Genomic DNA, 21,592 nt, shown 5'->3' on the forward strand with positions numbered 1-21,592 from the left:
ATTTCATACCCAGTGAAAACCAGTTGTTATGATTGACTGATATGGATCTATAATTCTGTATACTTGTGTGTGTGAGTGTATCTGTCTGTCTGCCGTCTGCATATATATATATATATATATATATATATATATATATATATATATATATATATATATATATGCATGCATATATATATATATATCTGTTGTATGCTCCAGCTGAAATATGGTGAAAGGCAACAATCAAGTTGAGAACATTAGCCCAACTAATATAAACAATATACATATAATATATATATATATATATATATATATATATATAATTGCATCCCGTACCACTGTAAAATAGTTGGTAAATGAATGGAAGCAGTGTTAAAGATGGCTTGTTGATGTTGCTGACTAATGTTGGTGTTATGATAAAATGTGCCCATTTAAGGAGGTATCCTCAGGAACATGGAGGGCATCTATCAGCTGAAAATATACCAAAATGCAATGTGAGTGAGATGTGTTTCCTAACCACTCCATCAAAGCCATTGTAGCATTGGAAATTGGATGTGGTGGTGGTGGTGGTAGTAACAATGATGACAACTCTGTGTGTGTACATGGGGAAACCTTTGTTAAATGAGCAAATAATTGCAAACATACATAAATAAATATATTTATACTCAGATCATCCATCAAACCTTCAAATCATCTCTGAAGGTTTGAATATGTATATTTATGTCTGTGGAGAAGGAAGATGTATGAGAACTCTTTTATTCTTTTACTTGTTTCAGTCATTTGACTGCGGCCATGTTGGAGCACCACCTCTTAGTCAAGCTAATCAACCCCAGGACTTAATCTTTGTAAGCCTAGTACTTATTCTGTCGTTTTCTTTTTGCCGAACTGCTAAGTTACAGGGACATAAACACACCAGCATCGGTTGTCAAGCGATGGTGGGGGGGGACAAACACAGATACACAAACACACATACATATATATATATATATATATATACACATATATACAACGGGCTTCTTTCAGTTTCCGTCTACCAAATCCTCTCACAAGGCTTTGGTCGGCCTGAGGCTATAGTAGAAGACACTTGCCCAAGGTGCCACGCAGTTGGACTGAACCCGGAACCATGTGGTTGGTAAGTAAGCTACTTACCACACTGCCACTCCTGCGCCTACTGAATGAGTTCTCTGTTGGTTATAGATTTAGAGAGCTGCTAGTGGAAATTTATGACAGAAAGGAGTAATAGACAGCAACTCAGCAACTCAAAATATAGAGGAAAACTGACAGTTTCTGTGGGACAACTTGCTGAGGGCTACAGACTAGCCCTGTAGTTGGTGCAAGTTCCCAGCTAAATATATGATGTGACAGTAGAATAATATTGCAGATGGAGCCATAACAACTATGAGAAAAATATCAAGTACCTAGAAGAGAAAGTAAATGACTTGGGTACAATATGAAGATCAGAGGCATGTTGTGTTCTTGTTTGCTATGAATTGTACAAGAGTAAGTGGAGAACTAATAGCTGAGAAGTGTGTATGGAATAAAAATGGCACATTTCTTCTTAATGATGCTGAAGAGTATGAGGTATGGATGGCTTACTGTGAGTGGTCAACTAGATGGAAGTTCATGTAAATCTAACAGAGAGAGCAACCTCTAAGTTGACTGCAGTCTGGTAGATGGAGCATGGCAAGGTCTCTCAGCTATGCTTAAGAGAGTACTAGTGACTCCAAATAAGGACTTGAACTATGACAGTCTGTCTTACCCATTCCAGTATCAAAAGGGACTTAAAAATAAAGATGGTCAGATATGTTGTATTAATAATATGCACAGCTATATATATATATATATATATATATATATGAATAGATTTATGTACTTTCATATATATATATATATATATATATATAAGGAGACACAATGGCCCAGTGGTTAGGGCAGTGGACTTGTGGTCATAGGATCACGGTTTCGATTCCCAGACCAGGTGTTGTGAGTGTTTATTGAGCGAAAACACCTAAAGCTCCACAAGGCTCCGGCAAGGGATGGTGGCGAACCCTGTTGTACTCTTTCACCACAACTTTCTCTCACTCTTACTTCCTGTTTCTGTTGTACCTGTAATTCAAAGGGTCAGCCTTGTCACACTATGTCATGCTGAATATCCCCAAGAACTACGTTAAAGGTACACGTGTCTGTGGAGTGCTCAGCCACTTTCACGTTAATTTCACGAACAGGCTGTTCCGTTGATCGTATCAACTGGAACGCTCGATGTCGTAAGCGATGGAGTGCCAACAACAACAACAAAACAAAAGATATGTATAGAGAAAATTACGCCTTTATTATAGATCTCACCTTATAAAGTCGACAATTGTTTCTATTGTATTAATACACACAAACAAAGGAAAGAGAGATAGAAAATATTAAAATTAATATTTCTGAAAATATGTTAACACACCATTATCAAGGTTATCCAAAATTAGTGAAATTTGAATTGAACATATGAAATATTACCAGTACACAAACACTTACAAAAAGAATGCTTAGAGGAATTCATTATAAGACATTTCTGTATTCAATCAATGGTGATGTCAGTGGATAACAAAAAAAAAAGTAAAAATAAAAAATAAACATATTTAAGAAAAAGTATTTTTGTATCCAACTATTGGTAATATTAGTGAATAAAGAAACAATAAAAAGCAGACATAAGAATTCTACATTACAACAATTAGAAACATAGAGAAATATAATCTGAAAAGGGCTATTTTTGTATTCAACTATTGGTGACATCACTGGATAACTAAAGAATAAAAAATAAACAAGAATTCTATGTTACGATAATTAGAAACAGAGGTTTTATGTCACAACAATTAGTTATCTATTTATTAAATGTAGTAAACCTTCTAGAAGTATTAACTGTATTATGTAATATATGAAAAGCTATTATAATTAAGAATTGAAATATTCGAATGTCTTTTGAAATTTATGGCAACATTTTATTGTAAAGCCTCCATTACAATTCATTAAAATTAATTTAGAATTATTTATAATATATTTCTTCAAGACAAAGATCCCTTGTAGAATTACCAATATTTTACAATGGTGCATACCTTATAATGGACCACTTTGAATCATACTTAATGTCCCTATCTTTTAAACCCCAAATGCTTTTGCTAAGATTTGTAGAATTAATTTTTCTTCTGTACTTAAATGAATAAGAATGATTATGAAATCTAGATTCCCAAATTGTAACAGATTAATCAATAGAATAATACTTACAATCCCCTGTTATTTACCTTACACTGATAGACTATATTTTTCTTCAAACACTGATTTTCTAATGGGTATACAATTTTGCTTTTACAATTATACAAACATTTATTCACTTATATTTGGTACTCATAGTTGAATGTTGTTAACCAAATTCTTTTAAAACTGAGTGCTTTATTGATATCTGCCTGGATTTTTAATTCTTTTTTTCTTTTTTAATGATGATGATGATATATATGAAAAATTTTATCATCACTAATTGTGACTGAGAGTGATGAAACACCTATATTGCACCTCAGTCACAATTAGTGACAACAAAATTTTTCCTTTATGATATTTTATTGCGCCTAGCTGTTTATATTAATATATATATATATATATATATATATATATATATATATATATATATATATATATATATATGGAGGAAACCTGTATATATATGTGGATGGAACCTGTGGTAGAGGTACACCTAGGAAGAGGTCTACCTCTACCTAGGTAGAGGAGATGAGGTGTCGAAGCATGATCTTCGAACTTTGAGCCTCACAGAGGCATAGTGGCTGAGTTCCTTTCAAGCATTGGACCTCATGGAGGCAAAGTGACTGAGTTTCTTTTTAGTGTTGGGCCTTACAGAGGCAAAGTAGCTGTGTCCTTTTTGAGTGTTGGGTCTCATGGAAGCAATGACCAAGACCTTTGGCATTAGAAGAAGACCTATCAAGCCAAGCAAAATCGCAGTCGTAGCAGATACCAGTGTCATGCAAATTGGCATGTAAGCACTCCCTGGTGTCATGAAAATGGCCTGTAAAAGCACCCGTTACACTCTTGAAGTGGTTGGCATTAAGAAGGGCATCCAGCCATAGAAAACCATGCCAAATCAAACTGGAATCTGGTGCAGCATGCCAGCCCAATCAAACCGTCCAACCCATGCCAGCATGGACAATGGACATTTGATGATATATATATATAAAATTTGCATTTGTGTGTTTATGCATGTATGTATATATACATGCCTGTGTATGCATGAGAGCAGAATAAAACAGGAGATTTAGTCATACTCTTTATTACAACATAAATTACATAATCTTTACACACGTTTCACTAGCATATATTGTATGTCATGCAGTAATCATTACATTGATGATTACATAATAAACTTAAAATACCAGGTCATAAGAAGAAAACAGTAATTTAACCCATTGTTATTTACCAATCTCCGTTAGTAGACATAACTAAATGAAAACTGCATGTAAATATAGTAGAAAATTTTATGTATAACAGTTAAGAAAAGAAATTTTATTATAATTATATATTACTGGTAAATTAAGATAGAAAAGAAAATGTTTAGTCTGAGGAAAAGCAAAGAAGAAATTTGATGCAAAAATTATTGTAGGTCAAAAGAAATTATGAATTAATGATAGCTTAGAATTTAGTAGTAGATAGACACACATGCTCATACATCTTTATGCATATGCTGATGATCTAGTTTTCTTTATATGTACATGTATATATATGTACATATGTTTGTATATATATATATATATATATATATACATCAGAAGCTATGATAGATCGTTGACCAAACACCATTCAATTTTTTTTCTCTGTGTTTTTCTCCTTGTTTTCTCCGTATTCTTTCTGTTGAAGAGCGTAGCTCGAAACGTTAAAGACTTTCCGTATTCCCGAGCGTCATACTAATACATCCTTTTGTTGTTTACACCACCTGTCCTCGTCTGTTGTTGTTTTTTTCGTACATTCTCCTATATATATATATATATATATATATATATGAATATATATATATAGAACAAGATAACTTACATGCTCCTTTTTGTTAGGAAGCTAATTGTTCCCCCTCTTTCTTTTCCAGTCTTAGCCACAGTTGCATTTGCATTCCTCCTCTTACCAATGTGTCAGTATCTTATCCGACCATGTTCCAGTGGACAAAAGTAAGTGACTCTCTCTCTCTCTCTCTCTCTCTCTCTCTCTCTCTCTCTCTCTCTCTCTCTCTTATATTGCAGGACAATTGTTAAAAAACCTATGAAACACCATCAGGCATTGTGGATAGGGGGGGTTAGATTTGATAAATAAATTTGATAAACTAAATTCACTAAAACTGTCAAACAGATGAACATTAATAAAAACCCTTGTAAAATGCTGAACTAAATTTATCATACTCAACCTTAAACTAATAATATACTACAAAAACACCAAATCCCAAAATTCCTTATTAGTAATACAATACAAAACATTTGAGCCCAGGAAAATAATTGTGGGTGACCAACATGATATGTAAGTTTGTCTATAAAACTCTGTGTTGCAAACGTCAAGATACTAGCTGTTACAGTAGATAGACTATTCTTCTACTTGTTTCAGTCATTTTACTGCAGCCATGTTGGAACACTGCCTTGAAAGGTTTTAGTCAAACAAATAGACCTCAGAATCTACTTTCTTAAAAAAAAAAAAGCCGAGTACTTACTCTATCGGCGTCTTTTGCTGAAGCGCTATGTTATTGGGATGTAAATACACCAACACTGGTTGTCAAGTTGTAATAGCTACACACACACACACAATAGGCTTTCTTTCAGTTTCTGTCTACTAAATCCACTCACAAGGCCTTTGTTGGCCTGAAGTTATAGTAGAAGACACTTGCCCAAGGTGCCTCAATGTGGGATTGAACCTGGAAGCATGTGGTTGGGAAGCAAGCTTCTTATCACGCAATATTATACTATACTGCAACTAGTATAATACTCTCATATAGCTCACTTTGCACTTGTAACATGGAGCTGTGACACAATATCATGGCACACATCACAAAATGAAGTTAAGTTAGGAAAATACTAGTGGAGAATATTGACATACTTTATAAAATTCCACACAAAAATAGAAGAGTTATAACAACCATTGTCATACAACAATACAATGAAAAATTAACTCACAAGTGCACATCCGAAAAAGCAAAAAAAAAAAAGAGTAACATGTGACTCCTGACATAAAAAATAAATAAAAACCTAATGGTCAAAATCTGATCACAACAAACAAGTCAACATTTAACTGTTGATTTATGATGCTAATAGTCAACAAACCTTTGGTGGGAAAGTCTACATGAATTCAGTCTGTACATAAGAAACAACATTTATGCCAACTATATTCATTTCATTTTTTGAATGGATGTTTAGAAATGTCAGATATAGATTAAGGAGCATACTCATGGATTTAATGTAACATGTAATAAAGTATGTGTATGTATAACATACCTTGTGGACCTTCTGAACAGTTCCATCTGTCTCTAATTTGTGTGATGATAAGTCACATAGCTAGATATCTGAAACCCTCTCCTAAACTGTTTTTGCACTTTCACTGCATCTTCAAACTTACTGTAGTGTTATAGGATAAATTTTATTTGTTAAAACTTTAGCCTGGCTATCTTCATTGTTTCTAATGGGTTATATCTAAAAAGAAATGAAAATTGAGACATTAGCTGTTAAAGTGTGTGTACATTTTGGTGGGGATACTCTATATATATGTATATTTGTATTTATTTATTTATTTATTTATGTATGTATTTGCATATATATATAGATAGATAGTCATTTAGCAATTCATAAGTCAGAAAAAGGATGCACTCCTATATTTGTCAATAGGGCAGGTATACTAATCAAAGCATATAGTATTATACATCAATTACAACAATCTTACTATTTGGTTTCAGAAACCAGTTGGTGCGTGGTTGTGTGTTAAGAATTTTGCTTCCCATCCACATACTTCTGGGTTCAGTCCCACTGCATGACACCTTGAGCAAGTGTCTTCTACTATAGCTTGGACTGACCAAAGCTCTGTGAATGGATTTGGTAGAAGGAAACTGAAAGAAGACTGTTGTATATATATATATATATATATATATATACATGTATATACATATATATAAAGGGTAAAGATTCCCTTTGGCCTTGAATGACCATGGGATTGCACTTAGAAAGTTCCCATCTGAAATACAAGTCTGGGCAAGATTGTTTGTGGAAGAATAGCAGTTGCCCATGCATACCAGCCTACCCTCTTTATGCCACTGATGTTATCTAAGGGAAAGGCAAAGGCCAGTACAGCTTGGCATCAGTGATGTTGCAACTCATTTCTACACCTGAATGAATTGGAGCTACATGAAATAAAGTGTCTTGCCCAAGAACACAACACATGGCCCAGTCCGAGAATTGAACTCACTACCTCATGATTGTGAGCCTGACACGCTAACTACTGAGCCCTGCACCTTCACTGTATGTGTGTGTGTGTGTGTGTGTGTGTTTGTTTCCCAGTACTGCTTGTGAACTAGTGTTGGTGTGTTTATATCTCCATAACTTAGCAGTTCAACAAAAAAGACTGATAGAATACATACCAGGCTTAGAAAGAAAATAAGTACTTGGGTTGATTGGTCTAACTAAAATTCCTCAAGGCAGAGCCCCAGCATGGCTAGAGTCTAATGACTGAAACAAGATAAAAGATATATATACGTGTGTGTGTGCTTATCCATCCATCTTGCAGTTGTTAAACTTTTAGTGTTTTGTTTTATCTCTGTTTACTTCTTAATGTCCTGCAAATCTGACAACCCTAATTGTCTTGTAGTGCTGCTGCATCTTAAACCATTATCTCCAAATTGCAGACATTGGCAATTTAATGCTCATTATCTCACTGATTTATTACTCTAAATAATATTCTTCTCACTGATAAAGCTTTGATAATGGTAAGATGATGTTGATCAGGGCCTAACTATAGTTTACTCATCTAGTTTTACTTTTACAGATGACAATATGTTTGTTTGTACGTCAATAGGAAGTTTCAATGACTTGATCATTGCTGAGATTATCTGTCTGTCTATCTGAATCTCTCTCCCTCTCTCACTTAAATCCGTTGACTCGGCATTATTTTAGAATTGCAGTTGTGTTGGCAGAGCTGTTATTGTGGTGGTAACTAATTATAATTGGTCAGTAGACTGGCAGAATCAGTAGAGTATGTGGTAAATTACTTTGTGGCACATAGTTAAAGCCCTTTACATTCTGGGTTCAACTTTACCTTACAATCATCTATTTGGTCAATAAAATTAAAGTAACAAGCTTGCTGTGTGGTTAAGAAGCTACCCTTGCAATCATTTGGTTTCTGGTTCAGTCTCACTGTGTGGAACCTTAAACCTTGGGCAAGCATTTTCTACTATTGCCCCTGGCTGACCAATGTCTTGTGAGTGGATTTTGTAGATACAAACTGTGTGGCAGCCTGTTGTATATACATATGCATGTGTGTGTGTGTATTTGTGTTTGTATCCTCCTTCTAATGTTTGACAACTAGTTTTAGTTTGTTTACCTCCTCATAACTGCAGTTTGGCAAAGAGACCAATAAAATAAGTGATAGGATTAATCTGTTTCAATAAAACTCTTCAAGGAAGTGCCTCAGCATGGCCACAGTCCAACGACTGAAACAAATGAAAGATGAAAGATAACAGTCAAAGCAATGGATTGATTTACCTATGTATACTTCCCTAAATGTATGGTGTTATGTCTCAAGCTACTGCTATCTAGCACCTTTGGATGATCTCTACTCAACACACCTACCACGGACAGACTACCTCTATTTATATGTCTTGGGAGATCCTACTTCTTCGTCTGTGGGTGTCGACACAACAATGGCCTCCATCAATTTTAGAAATCAATAATTTAAGTGTGTAATATTTTTCATGTACTGACACCACCACCAGGACAAAGACAGGTGCGAGCATGGCTGTTGCATCCCAACCACATGGTTCTGCGTTCAGTCCTACTGTGTAGTACTTTAAGCAAGTATCTTCTAATATAGCCTCATGCTGACCAAAGCCTTATGAGTGGATTTAGTAGATGGAAACTGAAAGAAGCTTGTATATGTGTGTGTGTGTCTGTATTTGTCCCCCACCACTGCTTGACAACTGGTGCTGGTGTGTTTACATTCTCGTAACTTGGCCGTTCAGGAAAAGAGAGTGATACACTAAGTACCAGACTTAACAAAAAAAGACAATAAATTAGGACTGGGATTAATTCATTCAACTAAAAAAATTCTCCAGTATGGCTGCGCTCTTATGATTGAAACAAGTAAAAGAAAAAGATGATAACTGGGGGAAGAAGTATATCATATTTCTTAAACTTGTAGATTTTTGTCTGTCTTGCTTTCTACTCTTCAATTCTAAATGTATTTTCCTATTTTCCTTTCATCAGTTGACAAGAATCTGACTATTATACAATTAATACCAGTTGGTTAAATTAATGAACAATTATACCATGTAACAGAATTTTAAGATTTTTTTTGTTTGTTTTTGGTCAGTAAATGTTTTTTTCCTATTTGCTTCTATCTAGAAATCAAAGGAAATGACTACTATTCCCTTCAAATTTTGCTTTTGTAACCTGGACATCAATGTTTTGAAATTGACTTATTTTCCATTACATTTCAGATAGATTCAGCACTGAGCTGCTGAGCAAATATTCTGCTCAATACCACAGATTTACTTGTCAGTTTCTTGATCTTAACCACTTGAGCATGTCCCTTAGTGGCTGACAATATGTACATCTCTGATCATGAGCAGGAGTAGTGGGGGAGCATCATAGCCATGTGTTGAGAAGGATTCTTTGGGGTTTTAATAAATATAACAAAAGCAAAGTTTGAAGGAAATATTAGCCATTTTCCATACTTTCTAGGGGTAAACAAATAGGAAATAACAGTTGCTACTCAAGGACCAAAAGCATATTACTCAGTGTAACTCTATAAAATGTTTCACTTCAGCCAAGTGTGATAACATCTGAATATTGTTTCTGTTACTTTTCAGAATTTCATTTGGAATCTGTGGCCGGTTTACTGCAGCAGAGATAATGTCATTCTGCCTATCATTTTTCATTGTGTGTATATGGGTATTAACAGGGCATTGGCTTCTCATGGATGGTAAGACATTTCTCAGGCTTTTCTCTCTTCCTCTCCATTCTTCTTTTGACTCTTTGTGTTTGTATTCATTATTACACACATGCTCATTTGGACCTGCAGTTTTCCAAATCCAATTACCTACTGGAACGGTGAAGATTGGTAAGACATTCCAAAGATTTTCCATTTGATTTTCCTGAAATGAACATATAAACACAGTTACATTTGCATATGACATACACATACATGTATACATAATATGGAAACATACCCTAAAGAGACTTGTACACTTATTATATTCATTATATGAATGCAAGTTTATACATGCATGTACCCCCATATATATATTTATATACACACACACACACACACACTAATTTACTCACACGTTCATAAATCTCTGGAAGTATTTTGACTGAACAAAAAAAGAAAAACAGCCTTGTCACTTTGTGACAGACTCGAATTCTTTGAAAAATAATGTTTTGGATTCTCTGCCTGTTTCAGTGACTTTCTCTGCCCCTCATGCATTATGCCTGCTGCTTCCCTCTCCACCCCACCATATCATATCCTTCTTGTCCTACCCCCATCAGTGACTGTATTATCTGTACTACTTCTGCTGCTCGCTGCCCCCATACTTTTGCATCTTCCTATCTTCCACAGCTCATGGTAAAATCAAAACTTGGCAAGTGGTTGGCTCCAATGGCATCTTCTAGTCATTTTCTCAGATTTTTCACAAGAACGTCTCTGTTTAAGTTTCCTGCTACAAGGTCCCTTTCCTTTGGTGATTTCATTTTTACCAACTGTCAGTCATCAGCACACTGATATAGCTAATTTTCACATGCATTGTCTAAATTATCTGTGGAAACTGAAGAGACAGCAGATCAGTTATTGAAACTGTTATAAATTACAGATTGATGGACATGAAACAGTGATTTCAATGGATCTGCCACTAAGGTAGCTCCAAAGTAGCAGTTGCTTATATATCCACTGGGATTTCGGATTCTTGTACTATTCATTGTGCCCAACTCTCATCATCATCATCATCAGCATCATCATTTAATACCTGCTTTCCCTGGTGACATGAGTTGGATGGTTTGACATGGAGTTGTCTAACAGGGAACTGCCCAGGCTCCAACTGTCTGTTGTGGCATGGTTTCTATGGTTAGATGCCCTTCCTAATGCCAACCACTTAACAAAGTGTGGTGGATGCTTTTTATGTGCCACCAGCATGGGTATGTTTACGCAACACCAGCATTGGCACTTTTTAAGTGGCACTGGCACCTGAAAGGACAAGCCTGTATGTGTAGAAGACAGCAATTTTACTTAGTTTGACATGTCTTATCAAGTACAGCAAATCACCACATCTCCCAGTTTCTTGTCATCAAACGTTTATACACACATCATTATTATCACCATTTCACACCTGTCTTCCATGTTGGCATATATTGGATAAGGTCATGACAGATACAATTAGTTCTTACTAGGAGTTACTTCTTTCCTAGATAGATTGGAGGCCCACAGTTCACACATATGTTTAAACTTTAGCTTGGTTTCTACAACTGGATGCTCTTCCTATTACTAATCACTTCACGCACACACAACATTTACACACATACACACGTTAATATATTTTTTTGTCTATTTGTTTCAGCTCTTGGAATGGGTTTGTGTGTGGCTTTTATAGCTTTGGTTCGTCTTCCCAGTCTTAAGGTCTCTACACTTCTCCTTGTCGGACTTTTAATTTATGATGTATTTTGGGTATGTATTATTCTTGTTATTTTCTGCTCATTTCAAATGTTTGCATAAATGTATGAAGCATTAGTGATCCACACCTGGGTTATACCTTTTTGCTAGATATTGAACAGAAATCTACTGAGAAAGGTTACCTCTGTATACCTAAGGTGTATAACTTTTATTATTATTATTTTTTGTTCCACACAGAACCATAGTTTTCTTTTTTTTCAAAATGCTGCAGGTAGTACCACGTCTACATTATTACTGGTAGTGCTTCTACATATAGTGACCTGACTTATAAATCCTTCAAATGGACTTATTATTATTATTTGTTCCACACAGAACCACAGTTTTTTTCTTCAAAATCTTTTTCCAATAGAATTTATATATTATTCACTGTGTGTATACTACTTTCCACTCTGTGTAGTTCTGTGTTAGCATTTTTTTTCTTCAGAATCTTTTTTTCTTATATATTTTTCACTGTGTGTATTTTACTTTTCACCGTGTGTAGTTCAACTCTATGTTCGTGTTCTTTCATAACACTACTACGAGCATTCATAACCTCTTTACCACTGTTATAATGACACCATTATACAGTGGGAGGTATTATGGTCGCCACTGTTATGTCCCACATTACGACCACGTATTTCGTTGTCTGTGGGACTGGCCCGAACAGCTTGCCTCGCTGACTGACCTTACTGACTGTGTCAGTTCACGATTCATTAGTAGTGGACCAGCCTACTTCTTACCTGGAGGCATCCATCACAACAGATATATCATAAACATTAGTTTTCATTCCCATTTACAACTATGCAAGTAATCTTCCTGTTTCTAGGAATCAAACAAAAAGCAACATATGTGTCACTCAATGGTAAAATACGGCAACATACTTTATTTTGATGTCATCTGTTTCTGAATTCACATCTCACAATACCTTTTATAACCTCTGAAGTTAATGTTGCTTTAAACCCTACCCACTTCCTTTGATTTTTGTTGATTATAGTGACCTATAATCAACAACAGTCTAGCTGTCATCAGTCCATTTTTGTACAAGACAGTAGAGATATGATGTGAGGGCGGGTTGACTGTTATTTCTTGCACATCATAGAGGCTCCTTCATTGATTCATCACCTTACACAGAGAGCATTATTTAATCTAGTTAGTTGGCATATCTCTTACAAGACCAGGTCACACTGTTTGGTTTCTTTTAAAACTTTTGTCTGGTTGAAATTGTTTACACTTGTAACAACTGTCATCACCATCTTTGCAAAACAGGAGTGTGTATATGTGTGTGCATGCGCATGCACATGCATATCAATTTCCATCTCTGCCCTTAATAGGTACACAAAACCAGAGTGTATAAATAAGCGTTGATACAAAACCCCATCCCCCTTGTATTCAGTGGATTTATTTTTATAGTTCAGTGATTTATTTTGATAGTTGGTTAATTTATTCATTAAAGCAAATGGTTTAATGAGCACAAATGCTTGGGGGTGGGGGATAGAGGGTGGAAAATAACAGCTAGCAAGTAAAATATGTGATTTGTTGAAAAGTGATTTTTATCTTGTAGTTAACTCTGATATGGTTCACTTTTCTACTTATGTTTCAGGTGTTTTTCTCATCGTATATATTTAGTACCAATGTGATGGTCAAAGTTGCAACGAGACCAGCCGAGAATCCTGTAAGTATTTCTTATTCTTTTATTTGTTTCAGTCATTTGACTGTGGCCATGCTGGAGCACCTCCTTTTAGTCAAAGAAATCGACCCCAGCACTTTATTGGAGCTTCACACACATGTACACACATGCGCGCGCATGCAATGGATAGTAAAATGGTTTACACCTGGTAGCTTATGGTAAAGTACGGTCACTTTCACAGTGATCATTATGTATATGACAAATGGAAGACGGAATATACGAGAATTTATCATTAATCACAACAATTGTTTCAACACATCTAGCATCGATTCCTCATGGGTGTGACGCTCAACAACTGGTTCAGGAGCATCTGGCGGTGCAGATGTATCTCGTCAGGTGATAAATAAATATAACTCATTAAAATGACTGTTCCGCAATGTAACTTCCCGTTTTGTAGAAAGAAAAGCAGCCAGATGGAGGAAATACAATATATATATATATATATATATATATATATATATATATATATATATATATATATATATATATATATGTATGTATGCATATATATATATGTGTATATATATATATATACATATATATATATAGGGAAGATACATTTGATAATGTATTCCTAAGTTACTTATTTTTGTTTAACCCCTTCATTCCCTATGGAGCATAGGCTATCGATAACTTTTTCCCACTGTTCTTGACCTTGGGTTATTTTTCTTTTTCTTTCCAGTTGGGGTAGGGGCTTGCTTTTTCAGTTCTGCTTCAGTCATATGTATCCCTAAGGAAAGGTCTTCCTCTCCCAGATCTTGTTTGTTTTCAGTTGTCATTGAAGCTTCTGTAACTTCACTTTATCTTAGGTAGGGTTGCTACCCTTATGCAAATCCATTTTTACCTCTGTGAATTGGTGCTATATATTATTAATCTGGCCTCATAAGGTGATGAGCTGGAAGAATTGTTAGAATGCTGGCAAAATGCTTAGTGGCATTTTATCCGTCTATAAGTTCTGAGATCAAATTCTGCCATGGTCAACTTTGCTATTCATCCTTTCAGGTTTGATAAAATAAGTACCAGTTGAGCACTGGTATCTATGTGATTGACTAACACCCTCTCCCAAACATACTGGTCTTGTGCTGAAATTTGAAATCATTATTAATCTGGCCTCCGTCCTTTGACCTGTCCAGCATGGGAGGCCTTATCAGGAGCTTGTACTCTGTTGGCATCGCTTTTAGGGTCATTGAGGCACATGAGCCACCACACTGCAACAAGGACTGGACCTTGTGGTAGTCCTAGATTCATACTTAAAATCAAGATGAGGTGTTTTTGTGACTGGAATATTTATGACCATCCTATGCCTACTGAATTAGGGCTGGTCTAAGCTAAACAACCATAACAGCTAAAAAGCTGGAGTTTAGCTGGACTGAAAAAAAAAACAGTTAATGACCAATCTGAACTGACTGTTCAATACTGAGGATTGAAAGAGGTTCAATACTCTTGGCTACTTGGCAGCAATGGCAACTCAGGATCAAAAATATAGCTGGTATCAGTGTGAAAAGATACTGTTGCTATTTTGATAGAGCAACAATAGAGGGACTAAAATCTGAGAAATACATAATCTTAGTCTTACAATCATATAGCAAATGTTTTTAAGTTCAAAAGTACTAAGTACTAACAGCAAAACTAAAATATTCTAAAACCAATAATTAAGAGTGCAGGTATGGCTGTTTGGTTGAAGAAATTTGCTACATAGTCACATGGTAATGAGTTCAATCCCACTGCATGACACCATGGCCATGTATTTGTCACCATAGTTTCAGATTAATCCAAGTCTTTTGAGTAAAATTGGGCAAACAAAAACTATCTAATGGGTTGTACTTTTGATGTGTGGCTTCTTTTACCATTTCACCACTAGTTATGGAGGCCCTGGAAAGGTCACAGGTGTTGCTCTTCCTTTTCTGAAACTGCTATAAAATAAAATAGAATAAATAAAACATACTTAAACTATTGTATGTTTACCTAAATGAAACAGGTTAAACATGTTCAGATACTGATGACCATATATTTTCTTCTCAGAAAGTTAATGCATTTGTGAGAACAGTTTTATGAAATGTTTGGTGAGCACTGTTTAATACTGATTTCAGCATTTATTAATTTTTTTGCTATAGAGAGGGCCTTTTACGAATCTAAACATTTTTTTTTAGTTTTGTTTAGAACATGTCATGATGAAATTCACTCACTGCACTCTTATAAAGTTGTTCATGTTAGAAAGGTCAACTAGCCATAGAGACCATGTCAAAAATGAAACATAAACGCCAGATACAGTCCTCCAACCTGTGTAGAAGGAGAGTAACTCTGAATAAGTTCTGACACTGACTAGACAGCCTATCTAACCCATGCCAGCATGGAAAGTAGGCATGAAATGATAATGATAGCATGCCTAATTGTCAATATTTTTTTGTGTAATTTCAGCCTTAGCTTTTGTATTCAAGTACTGAAGGTTTCCATTTATTTGGCTTTTTTGCTATCTTTCATTACATAGTTGTATTAATGCCTTGCACACTATAGCTTTATCACCATCCCGTATATTGAAGAAACTTCAAAAATATTTTGAGCCTTGCTTAAAATATGTATTACAATTGAAATGTAGTAGAGGCATTGTAACTATCACAAACATATATTCACATATTATAAGAGCTTAAAGTATTTTGTTGTACAGCTAGCACTTTTGCAATATCCTCTGTAAGATGTTGCACAAGCACTCAGCTCTGTGTGCTTCTTCTTACACCAGAAATAGCTTAAGCTAATGAATGTGGTTGTATAACTCTTTCTCTTTTATCATTCTTTAATTGATATTATGCTTTGTATTTTCCTAATGTTTTACTCTGAAGCAGAGGTTCTCAACCGGGTCCATATGGCCCCTGAGGACCCAGATAAGATTTTGGGGGGTTCACGCAACAAAATAGTAAATTGGGGATCCACAATGATATTTTAAGAGCCTCTGAAAAAAATTTGCTTTAGATGTACATATTGGTATATATTGCAGGAAACAGCTAGGTCTCTTTCTCTAACATTCTACACAGTCGAACCTACACAAGTTAATGTGTGAAAAGCAAAATGGGAATTTTGAAAGAAGTTTTTATAAAACTAGGTTTTAAACATTGAATGGTAATGGGGATCCACCAGAATAAAATAATAATCAAAAGGGTCCATAGGTAAAAAATGGTAGAGAACCCCTGCTCTAAAGCATAAATATATCAAGTTCTAACTACTGGTATCACTGTGCCTGAATGAAGTTGTAAGATATGAAAATATTTATCAAGTAATATTCTTTACACATGAAATGTTCTTTAAAAGTTCATGTACACTGTCATATTATTTTCTGTATTATATTGTACCTATAAAGTTGTAGCTGTGCGACAGCATACTTTGAACTCCAATAGTGCATGAATATATGTTTGTTGTACTTGCAATACCACTATGTTTCAACTGTAACACTTATTCTTACAATGCTCTAAATATTTTAGTAATGCTTTAAGTACTCTAGAAGTTAAAAGTTCAGTATATTCACATACAGAATGAATTCATATTGTTTCCGTAGACAGACTATTTTTGCCTGTGTACAGAAGGATGTCAATACAACTGTAGTGTTTAGGGTTTTAAGACTGCTTTTTAGTGAATGATAGCAACATAGTTGAATAACTGTGCAATAATGTGTTATATAATTTATGTAAAGAAGAAAATAGACATTGGACACCTTTACAAATGTCAAAAACTTGAACCATATTTTTATGCATTTGTAAGGCATTTATGAAAGTGATTTGCAATTTATCGCATGACCATGCATAACTTTATCCATATTTTTACTGAATGTTAATTTACATATGTCTGTTCCTCTATCTGTCCCTCTCCTTCCATTCCTATCTCTATTTTCTCCTTCAATGTATATTTACAATAACTAAAGTTTCTGCAAATTTGTGGTTCCCCCAGAGTTGTGTGATGATATAGAAATTACTTGAGAAGTTTCTTTGTGATTTAGCTTTATTCCTGTCTTTGTTGAACCCTCTTTTTTGGTTTAGCATCAATGTGGGATTACCATTTGGCTGGCACATTATTGATGTAATATTACGTTTTGTCCAAACATGTCATTGATACCCTCTAGTTTCTTTTGTCACTTTATCATTGATATGCTATCACTGTTTATCTGGCTGGCTCAGTGGTTAGAGTATCAGGCTCTCAATCATGAGGTAGTGAGTTTGATTCCTGGACCAGGATGTGTGTTGTGTTCTTGAGCAAGACACTTTATTTCATGTTGCTCCAGTTCACTCAGCTGTAGAAATGAGTTGTGATATCACTGGTGCCAAGCTCTATTGGCCTTTGCCTTCCCCTTAGATAACGTCAGTGGCATGGAGAAGAGATGCTGGTATGCATGGGTGACTGCTGGTCTCTCATAAACAACCTTTCTTGGACTTGTGCCTCGGAGGGTAACTTTCACATGGTTGTTCATGACCAAAGAGGGTCTTTACCTGCTGTGACATGAGACATGGGTTTAAATCGATAACCAGCATGTGTTTCCTGTACATCAACTGACCTATTACCTTTTTTGTTATACCTCTGATTTCATATCTCTCAATGTTTTTTTCTTCTGTTACTCCAGGTTGGTTTATTTGCTAAGAAACTTCATTTAAGTGGTCTGGTACGAGATGCTCCAAAGTTGTCACTTCCTGGAAAATTAGTCTTTCCAAGGTGAGATAAATGAATTCATTTGTATGTGTGTGTGTGATTGATTGATTTATTGATTGATTGATTGATCAATTGGTTCATTGATTGGTTGGGTTCAAAATGTGCAACCTCCCACCTTTGATAGATCACCATCTGTCTGCTGGATTAACTGGGTTTGCCAAATATTTAGAACCAGATATTTAAATGTTTGTGATGAAATGCCATTTTTCAGATTATTAAACTCATCTTTATGATGAACAGTTTTTAATATTTACGTTTGTATCAATTGATGACTCAGAAGAGTTGTTTGGGTATCAGTTTGAATGTTTCCTGGGATTTGTTTTGAACTCTGAGTTCAAATCCTGGTGAGATCAACTTTGCATTTCAGCCTTTCAAGTTCAATAAAAAGATGAAGAGAGTCACTAATCCAAGGAAGTAAGAATGTAGTATACCTTGTGGTATTTGTTTTGACCTTTTTTTGTTCTGAGTTCAAATCTTACCCTGGCTTATTCAGTTGGTATACCTATTCCATTACCTGATTTAACACCACCACTTGGCACCTTGGTTGTCTTTAGTGGAGTTCACCATGTTGCAAGCATTTAAACCAGGTCTCTAGATAGATGTCAGGTAAAGGGTCAAGAGCACTGCTTCCTCATCTGACTAAAAGATTCTTTTACTTGTTTCAGTCATTTGACTGCGGCCATGCTGGAGCACCACCTTTAGTCGAGCAAATCGACCCCCAGGACTTATTCTTTGGAAACCTAGTACTTATTCTATCGGTCTCTTTTGCCGAACTGCTAAGTTACGGGGATGTAAACACACCAGCATCGGTTGTCAAGCGATGTTGGGGGGACAAACACAGACACACAAACATATACACATACATACATATATATATACATATATACGATGGGCTTCTTTCAGTTTCCGTCTACCAAATCCACTCACAAGGCTTTGGTTGGCCCGAGGCTATAGTAGTAGACACTTGCCCAAGGTGCCACACAGTAGGACTGAACCCGGAACCATGTGGTTGGTAAGCGAGCTACTTACCACATAGCCACTCCTACGCCTAAAAACTATTCCCAGTCATCATTAGGTGTCTTAATCATGGATAAGTATATAACCCCAAACTAGATTCAAAACAACAGAACTTCAATTATATTAAGTTCTTATCCTCTGGATAAGAAAAACTTAATGCCCAGAGGACATTACATTCTGGGTTGCTAGTGCATGTTTCTTCTGTATGAAGAGATCAAACTAAGTGAAACCTAGTGTTAATGTAAATATTTAAAATAAAATTTTTCAACATTAAAGATGAGGATAATATTGGGCTGTATGTCTGGAAAGAGGTAAAATTTATTTAAATCACAAAAGTTATAGCTCAAAAAAAAAAACAAAAAAAAAAAACATGAAAACTATTATAAAAATATTTTTCGTGTTAATTCAAATAATATTGAATAATTTCATAGAATTATAAGTCCATTATAAATTCCATTGTTCAACATTGCTAGCTGTACCTTTTGTTACAGTGCATATTGTCTTTGAAAAACTATGTTATCTTCATTTGCTCACCTATTTCTATACCACTGTATCTATGTATGTATGTATGCTTATCAATGTTATATTGTATATCGTGCTAAAATTGTAATGCTGCTTATCAATATTTATTATTTTCTCTTTAGTATGCAGAACAGCAGTCATTTTTCCATGCTGGGACTAGGAGATATTGTAAGTACTTTATTTTATTTCTAGATGATGACGATAATGATAGTAAATAAGAATGGTTTATCTTAATCAGGTCAAGGGCTGATATTCATTGCAGATAGACATAGGTGATTAAATCATTATCAGTGTATTAATTACTGGTGTTATATTTACCAATTTTTGGAGAATATGATCTAATATCCTCTGAACAGATTTCATTTCAGAAAATAAATGGTAACTAAATCCTATAATGCATTTAGCTCAGAATTTTAGTGTTTATACTAGCTCACTGCTTTAAGAAACAACAGTAACAGTAATTTCTTCCTAGTGTAGATGCAAGGCCATGGTAAGAAGGTGAATTGTCAATTGTATTGACCTCAGTAGATAGCTGGTACTTATTTCATGAACCCTATATGTTTCTTGGCAGTAGTTGTTTTTTTTTTAACTAAATGCTTCAAGTTTTTTTTTTTAACCCCGAGTACTGTGATGATTCTGTCATCCACCACCTAATACAGTAACATGGGCAGAGATCCGATGAATCTTGACATTAGTGACAAAAACTGTTGTTAATTGCAATTACTTTGTGCTTGGGGTAGGTAGATAGATAGGTAGGTAGAGAGATAGACAGATAGATAAATAGATAGAGAGAGAAAGAGAGAGTGAGAGACAAAAAGTAAAGCGAAAAGAATTTTCCTAGTTATCTTCCCATTTACTAGTTGAGTAATGACATTGTTTTACCATGTGATTCCCTCAACACTCCCTCACCAATCATCATCATCATCATCATCATCATCATCGTTTAACGTCTGCTTTCCATGCTAGCATGGGTTGGACGATTTGACTGAGGACTGGTGAAACCGGATGGCAACACCAGGCTCCAGTCTGATTTGGCAGAGTTTCTACAGCTGGATGCCCTTCCTAACGCCAACCACTCAGAGAGTGTAGTGGGTGCTTTTACGTGTCACCCGCACGAAAACGGCCACGCTCGAAATGGTGTCTTTTATGTGCCACCCGCACAAGCCAGTCCAGGGGCACTGGCAACGATCTCGCTCGAAAATCCTACAGGAGCCAGTCAGGCGGTACTGGCAACGGCCACGCTCAAAATGGTGCATCTCATGTGCCACCCGCACAAGAACCAGTCCAGGGGCACTGGCAACGATCTTACTTGGCTTGCCGGGTCTTCTCACGCACAGCACATTTCCAAAGGTCTCGGTCAGTAGTCAATGAATTTGTAAAACATCATGTCCAATGCAACAACTGTGTCATTGTAGATTTGTGCAATGTATTGTCCACAGGTTGCTCAGCACACTTGTGTGGCAATGTCGGTGTATAAGCTCAGCTGTATGATTGAAATTTATTTGGTAGATAGAAACAGGTGTGGATATGTGTGTGTCTGTTAGCACAAGATAAACAAACTTGGTGCACATTACTAAAATATCTTGCAGTGCTTCTCTCCACCTGAGTTATACCATATTATACTGATGTTGACCTGCCTTTCATCCCTTGCATGATAAAAAATGTAAGCTTTAGACAAAATATTGAAATCACTATACTCAACTAAAAGCTTTGAAAGCTTACGCACATGCACGCGCGCACACACACACACACACACACACACATTTGTAAAAAATA

The 21,592-nt window shown here is 35.5% G+C and overlaps 1 protein-coding gene across 11 annotated transcripts in view; it reads left to right on the forward strand.

The window, feature by feature from the left end:
- The window catches only part of LOC106882607 (signal peptide peptidase-like), a 350,046-nt gene that overhangs the window by 302,987 nt on the left and 25,467 nt on the right, over window positions 1-21,592 (forward strand). For all 11 annotated transcript variants that reach the window (XM_089354542.1, XM_089354545.1, XM_089354550.1 and 8 more), the window contains 6 exons: window positions 5,105-5,183; window positions 10,070-10,182; window positions 11,810-11,916; window positions 13,502-13,573; window positions 18,192-18,280; window positions 19,939-19,984. In XM_089354542.1, coding sequence (XP_089210668.1) covers window positions 5,105-5,183; window positions 10,070-10,182; window positions 11,810-11,916; window positions 13,502-13,573; window positions 18,192-18,280; window positions 19,939-19,984 — 506 coding nt within the window. The remainder of the gene's footprint in view (window positions 1-5,104; window positions 5,184-10,069; window positions 10,183-11,809; window positions 11,917-13,501; window positions 13,574-18,191; window positions 18,281-19,938; window positions 19,985-21,592) is intronic.

The sequence above is a fragment of the Octopus bimaculoides genome, chromosome 1 (assembly GCF_046866305.1).
Source record: "Octopus bimaculoides isolate indiv1 chromosome 1, ASM4686630v1, whole genome shotgun sequence".
In the NCBI taxonomy this organism is placed as follows: Eukaryota; Metazoa; Mollusca; class Cephalopoda; order Octopoda; family Octopodidae; genus Octopus; species Octopus bimaculoides.